The 18302-nt window shown below is 39.7% G+C and overlaps 1 protein-coding gene across 3 annotated transcripts in view; it reads right to left on the bottom strand.

Moving 5' to 3' along the window:
* Window positions 1-1495: 1495 nt before the first annotated feature.
* The window catches only part of LOC124213138 (leucine-rich repeat and immunoglobulin-like domain containing-NOGO receptor-interacting protein 4), a 236524-nt gene continuing 219717 nt past the window's right edge, over window positions 1496-18302 (bottom strand). For all 3 annotated transcript variants that reach the window (XM_069133335.1, XM_046614082.2, XM_046614081.2), the window contains one exon: window positions 1496-8523. In XM_069133335.1, coding sequence (XP_068989436.1) covers window positions 6970-8523 — 1554 coding nt within the window. In that variant the 3' untranslated portion in view covers window positions 1496-6969. The remainder of the gene's footprint in view (window positions 8524-18302) is intronic.

Consider the following 18302-nt stretch of genomic DNA (forward strand, 5'->3'; position numbering starts at 1 on the left):
CGCTAATTAGAGAAAAAATGTGGACTTTTAGAAAATGGTTTGGAAGTATAAGCCAAGCAGGGGAGGTGGGAGTTTAACGTGCGCGCGTATAAGTACTTTGAAAATTTGTTAAATCCTTGGCGACAAACCAGCGGGAAACATTCGACTGACAACGTGAATTCTACGAAGGCGTCTCTCTCTCAGTGTTTTCCAGCTTCTGACTAACAATTAATTCCGCGACTTCCAATTTCTACGAATTATTTTCCCACCCCTGGTAATCACAACTTTCTCCGCGCTTATATCTATAGCGTAAAATGTCATGCACTCCACATCGGAAGATATAATTAATCAATTAACAGTTACCTACATATTCATGCTAATCCACATGCTTTTTCGTTCATTCCGAATTACACCGCTATTACCGACGTTGGAATACGAATTTTGCAGCCAGAAAACTCGATTCATCGTAGGACTTGATGATGGCTCAATAAAATTTTTTATTACTTCAACCATTTCCAGGACATGCCCCACTAAAACAAGTCAGCGTTGGAGTAATAATTTCTTGTTTCATACCATTCGTTCCGTTTCACCGAGCAAGAGTTACTGCTTTTTCGTCTACCGATAGATAGCTTCAGTCTCAAGCGTCCCAAGTAGATAATCAAACAATTATACAATGAAACCAATTCATCTTAACCGATGTCTTACAAAATCCATATTTGTATCCAGATTTAACACAATGAATTTCCATGTACAAACGTCAGAGTATTACGAAATTCATTCGTTTTGCATACCAGGAGCTTGAGTGTTGTTAATGAATGAAAAAAATCTAAACTAGCCTTGAATCTCGCTGATTGTACATTTTGGTACTGTGTTTTGAATGAGGGAGGAACGGAGGTAACTGATGTGCAGGGAATTCTAATCGGAGTTCTCTGTTTTCGTAATTAGAGTGCACATAAATTGCACCTTTTTTTTGTGCGGTTTTACAACTAAAACCGAGCTCCGGAAGTGGCGAGAGTTTCCCAGCCAGATCCCAGTTTAATAACCCGCCAAGAGACACAGCGGTGTTATGATTTTGGCATTATCTGGTTTGCGGTTTAGCGCCGGGTAGGTAAAGGCATATACATTACCGCGTATATCTACGAGTACTTCATATACTTGCCTGCGCGTACAATCGGCGTTACCACACTTACCGAAACCGAGAAAATAAAGCTGATTTTCTTTAATTTCCTCACACCGAAATCATATAAGTGACAAGGATCACGAGTGGAGACAGTGAGTGTTATAATTTTTATATATAGATTTATTGATGATTTTTGAATATCCGTCGATAAAGTTGTTTATGTACAAAATAATGTTGAGATATATATGTATATATTACATAGATATTATATAGATATACATATATATCTGTTTTAAAGTTATTTAAGTTATAATTAGTATCTTATGTATATATTTATATATATAACGTCGAGATGAACGAGCAATTGCAAGAGAAGAATATAGCTATCTATTTATCCGAGTATTTGCATTTGCTCACCCAAGTCGTGGACTTATATTATGTCGAAAGTACAGAATAACTTGAGTTTTTTTTTTTCCTCTTAAGAGTGAGATATAGATATATTCCTTCCGTTCGACTATTTACATCACCGATAGATTATGAGATATAAGATAAGAGAATTCAAGACTGGGTAGTCTATGCGTCTATACCGCAAAGAGAAATCAAGTAAACCGTAGCAAGACTGCAGAGTTTTGTAATCGTCACTGCTTCCGTTTTTTCGATAATTTTTATTTCCTTCCGTCCTTCCTTCCTAAGATTTGCAGAGTATGTGAAAATCGTTTATTAGTTTATTTCTTGTTCAGCAATACGTTCAGCGTTAAGAGATGAGTTCAGGTAAAGAATGTAAATCCAAGTAAAAATTATGATCCTTAATACACATACATACCTTATGCGTGATAAAGAATAGCTCTGTACCAAACTAGTTTAAAGTCAGACTTATGCTCCCTGCATTGCGGTTTTATTTTTCATTCTCAATAATTCATAAAAAGTAATACATAAGTTGAAGCGAAAACGGAATAAAAGAATTCATCGCTCAGCTGTAGAAAAAATGCTTTGAATGATATTTGAAATGGTAAAAAACAAACTAAATAACAGTAATAAAAGAATAACGGAGCATAAATTGACTTTAAGAAAATTCAATATGCCTACGATAATAATTTAAGTGACATGTATAACGTACACATGTGTATGTGTATGTGTGTATGTGTTGTGTACCATGGATTATTCGCAGCTGTCGCAAAAGGCTGAATTAGTGAATTACTGATTAGGCTACATAATATGTTATATATATATGAAACAACTTAACATCGCCTAGATCGATTTTGAACGTGAATAGTCAAGTCAGCATATGACGATATAATTTTGAAAATATCTTTACAAGCAGTTCAGTGTGACTGTATATTGCTTTGTCGTTAAGGCTTGTGCTTTTTTTTTTAATAATGCTTTATTACACGAATGTACAACAACTATATGTCTTTTTTGAAATACCTTAAAGAATATTGAGCTTCCACGTTTGTTATGTTGGAAATAACAAAACACTTTTATTGAACATCGATGAAAGATGAAAAGGTTTCGCTCTCTTCTCTGCAAATTTTATTCTAGCAATAAGAGAAAAAAAAACAATTCTACAAAAACGAGAAAAGCTATCTGCGAAAGCAGTAAGATCTCAAGTGAAATGCATGCAGCGTGAAAGTATCATATGGATATTTATGTAGAAAAGTACACGACACCGAGAAAAAACCAAGTAATGGAGAGCAAAAAAAAAAAATATTGGAAGAAAGTAAGAGAGAAGTGTTGTTACAGATATAAGAACGATAATGTGTGCATTTCATAATATATATGATATAATAGGAGCGATGAGCCGATTTCAATATCAAATACGTACCTATGTATAAAGATAGTAGTTTATTTATAATATAGCGTTACAAACGATAAATCATAACCTAGACCGATATTTTACTTTTTCAATTTTCATCTTTATTCCATTTTTTGTTTCGTAAATGCATATTATACGCTCATGCTAATAATAAATTTTGTACAATAATTTAATATCCTCATCATTTATCATTATTCTTAATATTATTAATGTTATTATTATTATTACCGTTCGGTCTTAATTTAGTTTTAGATTTAATCGTAACATTATAATCTTCACCGACTTATTCTTCAACTTCTATTGGTTGACTAGCATTACAAAACGATCAAATTTACACAGACGACATCTCCTCGTATAATAATTTTCACTTGGTATATTGTAATATATATATTTTTTTATTATTTTCTTTTTATTCGCATACTTGCATAATTTTTTGACCCTTCGATTTGTTCTCTACTTCTTTTTCTCTCGACCTCGCAATTCAAGACGTATTTTGCATGCCGCTATCTGGTAAATGAAATGCGCAAAACAACGGCAGTGATATATGGCAAACATCCGCGGATGCTGAGATTTATCTTCAAGATTGAAAACATTTTTTCTTATTAAATAATTGTCTGTTGTATTATATATTTATTTACTTTATCATTCAAATTGTTCTATTGAATATGTATACCATTTATGTAACATGTAAGATCGTGTGAATTTTCATATTGTCTATCTATGTATATCAACGGGTTTTGTATGAAAATTTGTAGACAAAAAAGTGCAATACACGATATAAACTAAGGTATACACGGTACGCGATTTTAATACTTGATAACGAAAATCCCAGGCTGAAGATTGACAAGATAAATGAAGAAAAAATGTACGCTGAATAAACGATGTAACCATTTATCGATCTTCAGATAAGAACTCGATCGTTTTGAAGCGCAATTTTAATCTGACGTGATATTATGGATAAATTTATTTAGTCACTTTTTTAATTTCAGTTAAAATTTATTTGTTGTTTGAATATTATATAGTCTCTTTCAATTATTCATTGGAATTTTTACGAACGTCTTTTTTCCTTTCCATTAATTGAGTTATTCAAAAAGACGATAAATATTAAACGAGCACCCTAAATACGAAATTTCAATTTAGTCTTATGTGTCTCCGTATCCTATCGGTATTTTTTTCAAATTTATTCCCCTTATATAATTCTTACCCCAGTCATACAAGCAAAACAATCTAAAGATCAGTGAAATTTGTATAATCCATGAGGTAATATCAGAGAAAACCTAGCGATAGATTCTTTTTCCTTTGCTTCTGACCTGACTGACGTAAAAAGAATATATATATAATTGTATGTGTAAAAAAATAAAGTACCAAAAAGAAAAGGAAACAAAGAGAACAAGACAAATAAATGCATGATTACATTTATAGAGGAGAAAATTCTCTCTGCAGGTTAAGTAAAGCACTGATCGCAATTCTTCCTACTCCGTGGCTTAGCTCAAGGTGCAATCACCTTTTCTCACCCAAGATGGCGATGGAATTCCACCGAGTACACTCCAGCCAAGAAATAATGTTATCCGTTATAGGTAAATGCAAAATATCTTGTTTGCCAGATAAACGTTGACGAATCAACTTGAAAGCAGAATAAAACGAAGAAAATGAATTGAAGAACAAGTAATTATATCCGTACGAAACAATTTTGCACGGAAGCGCGAATAAAAAACAATTACAGAGTATAAATTAGTTGGTCAAAAAAAGGAAAGGATGAGAAGATTTTTTCATGCAATGTACGGGTTAAAAAAAAAGAGAAAAAACAGTATATTAAAAATTAAAAATAATGTAGGAATGATCGACAACTGGCAATATCTACACACGTTTATGACGGGTCCGTATGTTTCCTTCGACAGGGAATTGTGTTTTTTAACCCTAAACTATATTATGTATACATGTATGTATATATATAATATTATACAATGTTTTCTCTCCTCATTATAAATCGCTAATAGACAATTATTGGTGTTTTAGAAAATAGGTCGACCGTCTAGAATAAATATCAATTTTACATATACATATATCGCACGTATGCGTAAGTTACGATTATTTATTATATTATTAATAAATTTTATTACTCAGCTTTACTATGTTACACGACGCCCTTTATGTATGTATCTTTATCTCTTTTCGATTTTAAAACTTTTCATTTTATTGTTAGTTCAAGTTTGACAACGGTAAAATATTCAAACCAAATCAAGCACTAAAGGCAATTAAAGAAAAAAAAAGAAGAAAAAAAAAACACAGTAAGTAAATAAAAAATAAAACAACAAAGCTCGAAACAAAGCCATGTCCGAAAATGAGATGAAAAGAAAAAAATGATATATACACGCTAAAAAATCACTCACAGATTCGAATTAAGCAGTTAAGGTTTAACGTAGGTTTAATCGTAAATTTCTCATCAGCATTGAATTAGATTCGCACGTACACAGTCGGAACGTATTCGTGTACGTGTATTTATAAACTCTGCATATATCGCGGCTCGCGTTGCGTGATGGCGACGGAAATCAACCCGTTGAATTCCGGTCAGAGATAATCCCTCCATGTTCTCCTTGGCACATCTGACACCGGTTGTTAAACCTTCGCCCAGCGATAACGACACTTGGATAGTTTCACGTTGCCGAGTGTATACACGCTACACATTATACGTACACGTGTATTAAGAATAAAATGACATATTCATATACGTTGTATACTCTCTTATCACGTACAGTCCAAGATTAAGTGAAAACCCTAGTACGTATGGTGGGAGTATATGTGTGTGTGTGTGTGTGTGTGCAGTCACAGCTAACTTTCTACGATTCCGCACTGCATTATTACATTTTTAAACGTGTCCTTTTTTTACTCACTTATTATTATCCTATTATCAATCTTCAAATTTCTTACTCATTTATATTTATTTTATTTATTTTTTTTCAGTTTTTTTCCTTTTTCTTCATTAAATTAGTTATTTGTTATGTATTATTTTTTTCATTTTTTCTTTTCTTTTTGTTTCGTTTAAATTACCTTTCAGTCTTCTGTTTCCAACGCGGTTCCGCACCTCATCATCATTATCCTGACCCTCGTCTTCTCTTCAATCCTCACATCATCGCGCATATCGAAGCATCGTATGATAGCAACAAACAACGCGTCAACGTATATGTGCTATATATCCTTATAATATCCAATAATAATATGTATACCCCTTTATTATATATGTATAATAACTTGTAGCAACGTGCCGTCATTCGTTACGTTGAAAGAAAGTGAAAAAAGAAACAAAAGAACGTAAAAGACTGAAAGAATCATATGCACTTCAGGCACGATAAGTACCAATGATCCCATTCCTGTCACGGTGTTCCTGAAGATCTTGCTCAAGGGCGTCTCTGTGTTTCTGATGATAATGATGATGATGATCCCTCTCCCTCTCTCTCTCCCTTTCCCTGTCCCTCTCCCTCTCCCTATGATGATAATGATGATGCGGCGTGTGACCGTTTACCGTCAGAGTCGGATAAGAGGACTGATTACAAGAGGGGGGATGAGATCGGGGCGGCGGCGGCGGATGCCCGGGTATTATGCCATTTTGCAACGAACTCCTGCACGACGATCTGCCGCCCGATTCAACCAGCGAACCGTTCTCGTTACCACCGCGTGCCGGAAGCGCGGGAACAGTGGATGATGCCTGATGATTCCGCCTCAGCGAATGATTCGCCATGTGGTGTATCCTCGGTGCGGTACCATTGATACCGTTGCAGGTCACGTCTCCCTTCTGCTGTTGCTGCTGCTGCTGCTGGTGATGTTGTTGCTGCTGCTTTTGCTGATGGTGAAGGGAACCGGAATTGTTGGTCCCGGTATTGGAGTTACCGGAAGCCGAGCTCGTTCCCCGTTGTACACCCGAGCAGGGCAGCGTCCCCGGCCTGCGCATTTGTCGCGCTGTTTCACCGTCGATGTAGGTGAACCCATCGGCAGGCGTGGTTCCACCGTGTGGCAGGAACCAAACGCCGCCGTTGCCGGGGCTCGCAGCCCTGAGTTCTAGCTACAGTTCGGTAACCGGTATCGGTTTTATGCCTGCGGCAACTTGGGCCTGCTGCTGGGCGTGAGCCGCCCTGACGATGTACTCGTCGTCGGAGAAGGTCTTCTGGTACTCGTGCTCCTTCCGCGATATCGCCCGGTTCTTGTAGTCCTTCAAGGCGTCGCGTACCCGCCGCCTGCACCTGTAATACAGGAGAAGCGCCAGTCCGGCGAAGAGTACGAGTCCGGCACCTCCCAGGGTCGCGACCAGGGCCTGTCGCCTCGGGTCCGAGAAGGCGCATCCCAGCTCGTCCGGCGCCATTCCCTTCAGGGACTTGCCCCGTAGATCCTGAGGCTCGGCGCATACCACCGGCGTCGAGTTTCTGGCTGCCAGGACCTCCGACAACCAGTGAAGCTCGCAGTCGCAGACCAGCGGATTTTCACCAAGGTCCAATCGCCTGAGCTCGCCCCACGCTACGAGGGATTCGGAGAACGTGACGAAGGCGTTGTCCCGCAGCATGAGGTGCCTCAAGTTTGGCAGTCCGGCCAAGGCGCCGTCCTCCATGCTGACCAGCCGCTTGTTGCTGTTCAGTGATATGCTCTCGAGGTTCGCGTTGTCGTTGAAAGCCCCGCGTTCCACCGTCGTCAGGAGTTTCGCGCCGCAAACTTCGAGTCGTTTGAGGTTCGAGAGACCGTGAAAGGCGCCGGCTCTCAGCGCGGTGAAATCGTTCTGTCCGAGGGTGAGGTCCTCAAGCCGAGGAAGAGTGGCCAGCTGCCTCGTCGGCACTTCCCGCAGCTTGTTGCCTCCGAGTTTGAGGTTCCTCAGGGCGTTCAGACCCCGGAATGCCCCTTCGCTGACGTTGTCCAGTCCGGCCCCCGTGACGTCGAGGACGGCGAGTCGGCTCAGCCCGTTGAAACCGTCGTCGGGTAGCGACGAGAAGGCGTTCAGGCCGATGTGGAGTTCGGCGAGAGCGTTAAGGGGGCTCAGCGCAGGGGACGGAATGCCCCTGAGCTGGTTGTCGTCGAGGTATAGAACCCGGAGTGAACCGAGTCGCTGGAAAGCCTCGGGGTCCACCCTGGATATACGGTTCTGACCGAGATCGAGCTCCTCGAGTTTGGTCAGCGACGTGAAGAGGCCGTTCTTCAGGATCTCCAAGTAATTGTCCCGCAGGTTCAACACCGTCAGGGACTTGAGTCCCTGAAACGTCCGTTCGGTCAGCGCCGAGATTTTGTTGTGCTTCAGGTGGAGCTCGACGAGCTGTTTCTGGGCCTCGAAACTGTTGTTCGGTATCGTGACGAGGTGGTTGTTCGACAGATCAACGTTCCTCAGGTCACCGTAGAACTGGAAAGCAGCGTCGACGATTTTTATCCGATTCTCCTTCAGCACTATCCTCTGTATCGAGGGGTTCAGGGCGATTGGTATGACCTCGAGGTTCGCCTGGACACAGGAGACCACCAGGGTCTCGTCGTCGCAGTCGCATCCGTTCGGGCAGAAGGTCGCTGCTGTTTCGACCGAGTTCAGTACCGCCGCCAGCAGCATTACGAGATGCAGCTTCGAGGCACTGTGACGTCTCGACACCTGGAAGCACAAAGAGATAATATAGCGTTAAAGGGTGTGCCGGTAGGAAAATGTCACACATAACAGTTAGAATGAAGAGCAACATTTATCTCGCAACGGCAATAAGCTAAATTTAGATCAAGCTTTTTTCTCCCTTCTTTTTTCAATAGCGTTACCATGTCACCAACGATACACGAATACGAATCTCTTTCCAGTTTCCCTTGCGGGCAAGCTCTCAAATTTTCTTCTCTTTAACTTTGGAGAAAAACAAACAAGGACAGAAAGAAGAAAGGAAAGCTTGTTCGTTAGAATGTTTAGACGACTGTTTATAGGAAATCGATGTAAGATCATCGTTGATTGAAACCGAAAAAGAAGGAAGAAAGGAAATGGAAGGTGAGTATTCGTCGAAGCAAGTGTGATATTAAACTGCCCTTTTCATTCAAATACCGCAACAACCGATGCTTACAGAGACGCGCTCTTGATGCCTTGCGGATGATAACCTGGCGGATTTTTTATCTGCGGTTAAGAAGCATGGTGTCGGCGTTTCCGCTAAACCTGCGAAAGACCTGCGTAGGATATATTTACGGCGTATCTCTAGTTATCTTTAGCACCCCTAGAGGACAGCAACCGCGATGAAGGAGAAGGAGGAGGAACGGAACGAAAAGGGGGAGGATATATCGCGAAAATGTGTGCCGATATACGTTTTCAGCACGATTCGTCCCTCCCTTTCGCCACCCCAGCCCAATATCCTTATCGGATTTATAGTTATCCGCTATTTGTATATAAAATACGAGCCTATACCATTTTTGCTCAGTTTTTTTCTCTGCTCGCTTCTGATTTTTTTTTCTTGATATATGTATATACTTTCGCCCTATCGTATTACTCGCATTAACCGCATGTGATGGCAATTTTACGATAATAAAAGTTTCACGATCGATTCTCATGCGATACGTGGGGGGGATTATTACGTGAAACTGTGCATCAGATCGTTCGATTTTTTTTTACGTTTATCCACAATTTTTTTTTCTGAAGCTACAATCGTATCGGTCGATGTGAATAACATCAATGTCGGTTAAATTTTTATTTTCCCCACGTTACAAGTTGTTTTTTTATTTTTTTTATTTTTATATATATTTTTTTTTTGTATTTGATACAAAGATCCTTCTATAGGCACAATTGTGATTGTAACATTTGGCGAGATGAAGATAATCACTTTATCCGAGTGTATGTGACATGTTATCAGGTGAGGGTAAGAAATTTTCGAGAAATTTCTGGAGCCTGTGGCGAAAGCACGAGATTGTCGTAAAAACATATCGAGTATTAGCTCAGTTTATTAAACACATATATACAGCTTGCAGTCGAAATTTTAAAAGATGTCGTCCATGAATTTGAAAATTTCGAAACCCTGTTCTCAAATCAAAAACTAGTAAGACAGAAATGTAAGCTCTGCAAAAAAATAACTAAAAACAAAACTTCGAAAGCAACAAATAAAATCCAAAAACTAAATTTGACACTTTATTTATCGGTCGTTAGTCGCGAGTATCGAGAAGTAAAAAAATAAAACGAACAACGTTCCAGTTAAAATAACAAATATCTCGTAAGTTTTTCGTCGGCTGATGCAAGATGTTTTATACGACAAATATAAAAAATAAATTCAACAAAAAGCCAAGTATACGTATCGCACACGGTATCTACGTAGAGTTTTATACCTTCTCGCCCCTTCCACTTTTCCCTTTCTTTATTTACTCTCAGCTCGGCCACGTTTATAAGGTATATATATATACATATATATGGGTAAGTACGAATACACGGAATGAGAAAAGGGAAAGAAAGGAAAGGTGTTCAATGTTAGAATAAGGATTGAATAATTCAAGTTAGGCACCCCGCAAGCATTCTGCAGCCTGCACGCGTGTACGTAAGTGTCCGTTCTGTTTACGATTCGGTAGAAGGGTCGCGAGGTAGGCAGATAAGTACCTACATACATAGACGAGGTACTTGCTGCACCGATGGAAATTGTACACCGCAGAGGTTACTACACGGACCGCGCACACAGCCTTATACGAAGGATATGATAGCGGTGAAAGTCGTGACTGCACGGCGGCACGGCGAGTTAAACCGAGTGTATGCCTACCTTAAAAACACACAGCACCACCACCACCATGCGATACGACTGGAAGGTATATAAGCTAGCGAAGACACGGTACAAGGTATGTACACACGGAGAGAAATAGTGAGGAAAAGGTAAAAAGCGGCGGGCGTATCTCTTCCCCGAAGCGATAAAAAGTCACCGTGAAAGAAGGTGGAGAAGAAGAACTCGAAGAAGAAGGAGTCGGGAGTCACCCGCACGTAGGTTCGAGGTATGTTGGATACTGCTTCAGGGGTACAGAGACAGATCGTGAAATATAATAACAAGAAGCCTACGTGCGCAGGTGACGCGTTGCCTTGTGTTTGGTTGTATTTTCTACGTGTTCGCGGACGGACGCCGAATTCACGTGAGATTCGCGAACTAAGTAAGCTCTGCATACCCCGAAGCGGATAATCGGCCTCTGCCCTCGCACGTGTTCTCCGTTCCGCACTGACACAGGGCCCCAAGGCGTAAGTCGAATGAGTAATGGGACCGACGCTCCGGGCACGTACGGGGACCAAGAATTACGTCACGGATATCAAACGTCGCGATTCGAGCCAACCCATGCATCACGGACAAACCGACTTAGATATGGACGGATGCCGTGCACTGTTCTACACAAGCAGACCCTGCTTGGACAAGACAAATATTTTATATCCACAGCATCAGCGTTATCGTATTCAAGAGTATCGTGCCTCTGTTCGTAAATTATTAATTTATAATTTATAATCACAGATCGTTCGGATGATTCGCATTTGCCTGTAGGATTAATCAAATAATGCCGGATACCTGTGAAATAGTTATTATTATTATTACTATTGTTGTTGTTGTTATCATCGTCATCATTATTATTATTATTATCATTATTATTATTCCATTTGGCGCGGTTCGATTCCCGGAAATAATTGAGGCGAATGGAGTTGAATAATTGAGGTGAATAGTTGACGTAAAAACCGTATTAATGATCAACTAGAAATTCAACTTCCAGCCAAAGTATTTAAAAAAGTTTTGAATACGTGCGGTTGCACGGTATAAAAATCTTTTCAGCCCGCCCTCGCACATGTATATATGTGTATATATACATGTATGTATATATATATATATATATATATATATATATATATATATATATATATATGTATATGTATAATATGTATACGTGGGAGAAGCTTGCGGCATCTGTAGGTAATAAAATAAACGAGAACGTGATGTGTACACCGCAACGTGTATAAAGCTGAGGTTTGTCGAGAAGAGAAGAGAAGAGAAGCTGGATGACTGGTCTTCTCCTTACGCACACGAGTCTAGTCTAGTCTAGTCTAGTCTCAGGCACCGAGGAGCTTGCGGCTTCTCTCCGCAGGATTTTAAGACACGTGTGGTACACGGTCGATGGAACGGAGATGCGTAGGAAGAAAAAGAAGAAATTAGAGGAAAAAATTAACCACATGCTAGGAGGCGAGTAGCACCCCATAGATATCATCCGTGCCGGTGGAGCATATCCAGCATACGCCGCTCCATTTGTAAATACATATAAGCGTGTAGTTTTATGCAGGCTCGTAGCGATTGAGAAATAATCCTGACAGGCGAGTAAGAAACGCTCGTAGATGAGAACGCGTGCAACACCTAGCCGTATTATACAGCTTTATATACCAAAAGCACCTTCTCTTCACAGCCGCAAGTTTACAAAAGTTCATGGCTCTGTACACGCTTGTTATAACTACACGAAGTACCGAGTGTTCCTTTATTTCCAACAATCTTCGCTTCGCTCGTTCCCGTACAACCTAACGTGTACCTAATGGTCTGGGTAATGCGATGCGCGTGGAATGGAAGACGCACAATTGGCTTCAAAAACCGTCGAGTGTCCTCCGCGGACGGAATTTTTTTTTTTTAAATACGCCTAATGCTGCCACGGCGAAAACGAGAAACGTGGAGGGAGAAGGAGAAGGGACGGAAGAAAAATAAAACGAAATAAGCAAGGTGAAATAGAGAGAGAGAGAGAGAGAGAGAGAGAGAGAGAGAGAGAGAAAAAAAACGACGAAAAAACACGTAATACTGGCCAACAGCCAAGGCGTATAACTTTCAATAAGCAGCGTTGAACGGGCATGAATATTTAATTCGTGAATATTTCACGGGGATCGAGTTCAACCGCGTTTCACAGCTTAAGATGACAACGAAAACGATGATCTCTTGCCAAGATACCGTTTTGAAAAATGATAGAAATTTAAATAAGATTTAACGACAACTTAGACCACCGAAATTCAATCTCTGATCCAGTCTTATTCTATTTTCTTACGGCAATAAAATTCAAGTATATGTGAGATTGAAAATCTGTTTTAGATTCAACGAGACTGAAGTAAGTAACGTTAAACGTATACGAAACATCGGGGAAAAAATTACTATTGCCCAATTTCAGAACGATCTCTATAAGAAGTTGGCTTTTCAAAAATATGATTATGTTTCGTTTATCATGATTTACAAAATTTCAGACATCCCTACGAGCGCGAAGTAATGATTTTTCCTAAACATGTACCGTTGCAGTAACGTCACCAACTTCATCTTCATTAGATTTAAAGAGTTTTCAGGATATTTTCCTGCACTATACAAGTTGCTTGAGCAACGCTGAATATACCGCGAATTCCGTTTGCGAATCTCGCATAATTAAGTACAATATACGCAACTCCTTTCAAATAAAAAAAAGTATAGCTACATATGTTATTAATAAAAAAGAATAACAAAAAGACAAAATAAAACAGATAAAAAATTCTTCACACTCCAGAGAGACGAGTCCATCCGAGATTGAGGAAAAAGGAAATTGTACAACAGAAAAGAAAAAAGAAATCGATGAATAAATAGAATAAATAGAATTTCTATATTCACAAATAAATAGAATGACTTCGAAAACCGAATGAGTTTCGGAGCTTGTTGTGTAAAGATGGAGTAAAATTGAGCAGCCGATGCCAGTCTCGTCGAGGAACAGAGAACCATCCTCGACCGGATCGTCGTGTCCTTTCGTATATGTACTCATGCGGATGAATTGCATATATGCATATATACACATACATATATATATATATTCTCGTAGATATAGCGAGCAAGTAGCGCACGTGTAGATCTACGTGAGTAAGGCGAGCTGCGGTGAGGTGGACGCGGCAAAATAGCACGGCAAGATAAGGATAGAGTGAAATAAAACAGAAAAAAAATTTAAAAAAAAAAAACACGAAATACAAGTTAAGATTGAGTCTGCTTTCCGCGAGTGACTCACGTGTCTATTAGGAGATCGGGTTAACTTTGCGAATCAGAATGTAAGTATAGTTCTATATGGGATAGTACACGTATAAATATAATACACGTACGCGACGATAGACAAGTATTGTGTAAGTGTAAGTTGAAAAATTTATAAATAAATATAAAGAAGTTGTGAGAAACCGAGGCTGTCGAAAGATAAACTTTGTAATCTTATTGATTGATAAGAAGGAAAATTATATGGCAAGTTCGGAATGTAAGTAAAAGCACGAATCACACACCTGCGAGCTCTGTCGTCTAATCTTATCGATAAAACGGTATTAATCATGGATATTTGAGGTAGGTGAGACGGAGAGTTGACCAATCGTTTATCCTCATTGTCAGTTTGTAATCTTTGATGAAACGAGGGCACGAATGCTGCGCGGTGTAAACGTTCACGCAGGTAACAATGTCCGTGTACAATTGTTTGTTGAATAAACATTGACCGAACGGAGCATACGGCTTACAGAATCTATACGGAAACAAATGAGATACGTATCGGGTCGTTCAACTCGCATTAGAATAACAAGATTAGACACGACGGCAAACGGTTATCTCGAACGTTAGCATTTTTCACACTACGTACGGAAGTATTTTGAACCTAAATATCACACGTCGTTTATAAGATAACGAATTTCACGAGGGGGTGCATAATTTGGAAGTGGAATAGTCATCGGTACAAATATTTATTTTCAAACAAGGCTTGTGCTGCTGCCGATACAACCAACGGTAGAAAAACTTGAAGCAATTTTCGAAAAGTTTATAAACGATCAGTGATAATCAAATTCATCTTGACACGATGGATCGAAATTTACAAAACATTATTCCCGAAGGTTATTTATAACGTATAACCAAAGACCCGAGTAGCTAAAGAAAATGGAAAAAAACCAACGGATGATCAGAGATAGAAACATCGTCGAATTCTCCCTCAGAGAAAGAAGAAAAAACGAAGGTTCCACTCGCCCAGCAATGTGTGAGACTCAATTGAAGTTGCTGTACTTTCTCGGAGGTCAGATAAAAGACCGAGACAATTTCATCTCTGTCCTTCTTCTCCTTTTTACTCAACCTCTTTCGTTTTCTGCTTTGACCCTTATTTTATCAATGGCCGGCTCGCGTGTTACACCGATAATTGTCCCCCGTCTATTTGGGTCGAAGGGCGCAAAGAAACGGTGCGTAACAGCGTTACTTATCCCCCATATATTTTCGTCCGTTAATAAACCGTAATTACTATTCATATTCGTGTCAGCGTCGATTCTAATTTCCCTCCAACTAATGTATAATGCACGTGGCTTATGCGCCTCTAGAAGCACCACCGCATACAATGTACCGCTGCATGCTACGTATTTCTAAAGGAAAGAGACTAGACACGATCCTCCTCCTCCTCCTCTTCCTTATTCTCACTGTCAGATAATCTCACGGGAAATTACATATCGTATGTTACGCGGGATGTGTCAAAACATTTTGCGTACACGCAGTGTCGTGTAATACAAAGTTACAGCAGGTTGGAAATTCCGAATTCCCTTTCCGCCTTCGGGTAGCCATAATCACGAGTTTCGAGCTGGGAAATTCCCCATCCAGAGTTAGAGTTCAGAAATTAGGGATTCGTCAACCCCATCTCGCCTGGCAAATTCAACTTTGGGGGACATTTCCGTATCAAATATATAATATCCGATGTGGTTCAGCATTTTTTCTACCCTCTTGCACGCGGTAGAGCAGCGGCACAAAGTACACAAAACTACAAACAAGATTGTAAATTTATCAAAGAAAAACGGACCCGTAATTTTTTCTTCAAAATCTTTCACGAATTACTTTCCTTTCGGTTCAAGCCGCTGTACACCGGCTCAGGTTTAAATATAGAATCATGAAGCCAGTTTGCAGATAGCGAGGCGGAGTTTTAGGCTCGAAAGCCAATCGACAGGTTCACCTACGCGTCGACAAGTTTCTGTCGCTTTTTGCAGAGTAAGCCGCGAGGATTTGCTCCATTTTCTATACATCACATATGCGCGTGTGTCTGAATAAAAATTTATTCGAACCTGGGTTAAAAAATTGGTGTTAAAAACGTCTGAATAGATTGATATTTTATAAAACAAAAAAAAATAAATAAAACAGACATACGAGTACGTAAAAGCCTCGACACGTTGTGTACGGAATTTCTTTCTTATTTCGTTCGTACTGTAACGTTGTTGGACGTTACGGAAATAAATATGGATTCGTGAGTTTGATTATCAAGCCAAAATCAAAAGCGTAAATAAATGTCGTGAAAAAGCTTTAATTGCAGTGTACGTGTTTCTGGTTTTAAGTCTGAAACAAGACTGTTTTTACAATAATGTTGGTTGACGCAGCAACCTTATTCTTTTGAAAGACGTAAGAGGTTTATAAACGTCTTTTACCTATGATGACTACTAGATCATTAAAAATGGGGCAAAACGGGTGATTTCACCCTTTGTAACAGTCCGTTTCCGAATCTTCGTGCTATCGCTCCCGACGCCGATGCTGATGCTGCGGTCCAGAAACGAGATGAGATGAGATGAGATGAGATGAGATGAGATGAGATGAGATGCGAGCAGGCCAGATCAGAGCCTGCAAACCGGCGTCAGACTGCCCAAGGGCAATGCGCGAGTTGTATTTCAACTTGGGATCAATATTTATTTTACTCGACCTCGTGTAGCGTTTTATCTCTAACCGAACGCAATACCGCTTCTGCTTCTGCTTCTGCTTCTGCTGCTGCTGCTGCTGCTGCTGCTGCTGCCTTTTGCCTTTTCCGAAACACGTGTGTGAGCTGACTTCTTGTTACGGTCAATTCGGCTACACGTAACGGTTTTTAGATATTTTATGTCAAAGCCGCAATGTAGGCAGGTGAATACAGAAGATTGGGAAACCACGAAATTACATCATGATATTATGCTACTGTTGTGCGAAACTGTGATTTTCGATCGATGTACTGACTGAGGTTTTAGATTTCTTCCGTGGAAGTTCACATTTAAAGATAAAAATACCGCTGGTCCAAAAATAGAAACAAAGTTCGACGAAGACGTAAAAGAGCGTCGATCGCCGTGTGTAATTATTAAGTTGTAAACTGAGGGAATCTCATTGATGAAATTAAAAGTTAGAACAATAATTTGTATGAGTTAATGAGATTCCAATATTGCGCCAGACGATAGAGCAAGATACGAAAATCTGTTGCAAGATTACGATATAGAGGAGTAAGATATTTTCTGCGAGGAAAAAGAAAAAGCCGATTTTACATTTTCGTGCTCAATGGACGAAGTTACGAAGAATTTTGTTTGAGTCGTGTAAAAAGCTGACTCAACGAGGAAAGGGATTAGGCCGGGGCACTGAAACTGAAGTAATAAAAACTGGGAGATACGTCTAATTACCAGGTTGGAAATGAACTCTGGCATCATTAGCGAGACGCACTGGGGGTAACGCTCAAGTATACTGCAAACAAACCCATACGTACATACATGCATATTAAATTTACCCACGAATACTCTTCCGCATGTATAACGTAATGCATACATAAGCAGGTACAAATGCGCCCTCTGCGCTCCTTTTTTTTTTTTCATTAGTTAAAGTAACGCTCTCGACGCGTAACACGGTAAATACTTATATCTCGTACTTTGACTAGGCAAAGAAATGGATTTTTACTATTTAATATTACATGTTGATATACCCGAGCGTAAATTTATATTCTTATGCTCGGTACGAATCGATCGGATATATTAAATTGGTTTTTCGACTCTAAAGAGTTCTAATTTTAGCTCGGATTTGATTAAAAATATAACAAAGTTTTAGACAACAAACAAATCACGGGTACATCGAGATACAACAGTTTGACAAACAAATTTACGTTCTTCGTGTTACTTTTCTTGATACTTTCAGCAGGTCGTTACAAAGAGCAATAAATAAGTAAAATCGCGTACACGCAATTCTTATCCCCCGTGTATTAACAAATCGATCGATAATTTCCAAGAGAAAGATATAAAATAATCACCGTTTGGACAAGGCTTCTCTCGATGCTGGCACAAAAGGTTATTTCTTAAGATTTCAATTTCTACCTTCGCAATTTCCTTTCTCCGTTCTTTATTTTCCCCCGCTCTCTTTTCCATCGAACCGCGATTTGCAACAACGATCATCGGAGAACAGTACGTTGATTTAGCTTTTCCGATCAAGAGAGGCGAGCTCTTTCTTCTTCCTTCTTTCTTTTCTCTCACAGTTTACTGAACGACGACTCCGTTTCATATACAACACATATAACGATGCAGGTATATAACGTACAACTCGGATGCACGGAATCGCTGAATCGGTTATGCCGGAAGATTCAGCGACGCAATCGATCAAAACAGGATAAATATGTGGGTACTGTGCGTCTATATGGATTACGCGTTCAAGGTAC

This window comes from Neodiprion pinetum, chromosome 2 (assembly GCF_021155775.2).
Source record: "Neodiprion pinetum isolate iyNeoPine1 chromosome 2, iyNeoPine1.2, whole genome shotgun sequence".
Classification (NCBI taxonomy): Eukaryota; Metazoa; Arthropoda; class Insecta; order Hymenoptera; family Diprionidae; genus Neodiprion; species Neodiprion pinetum.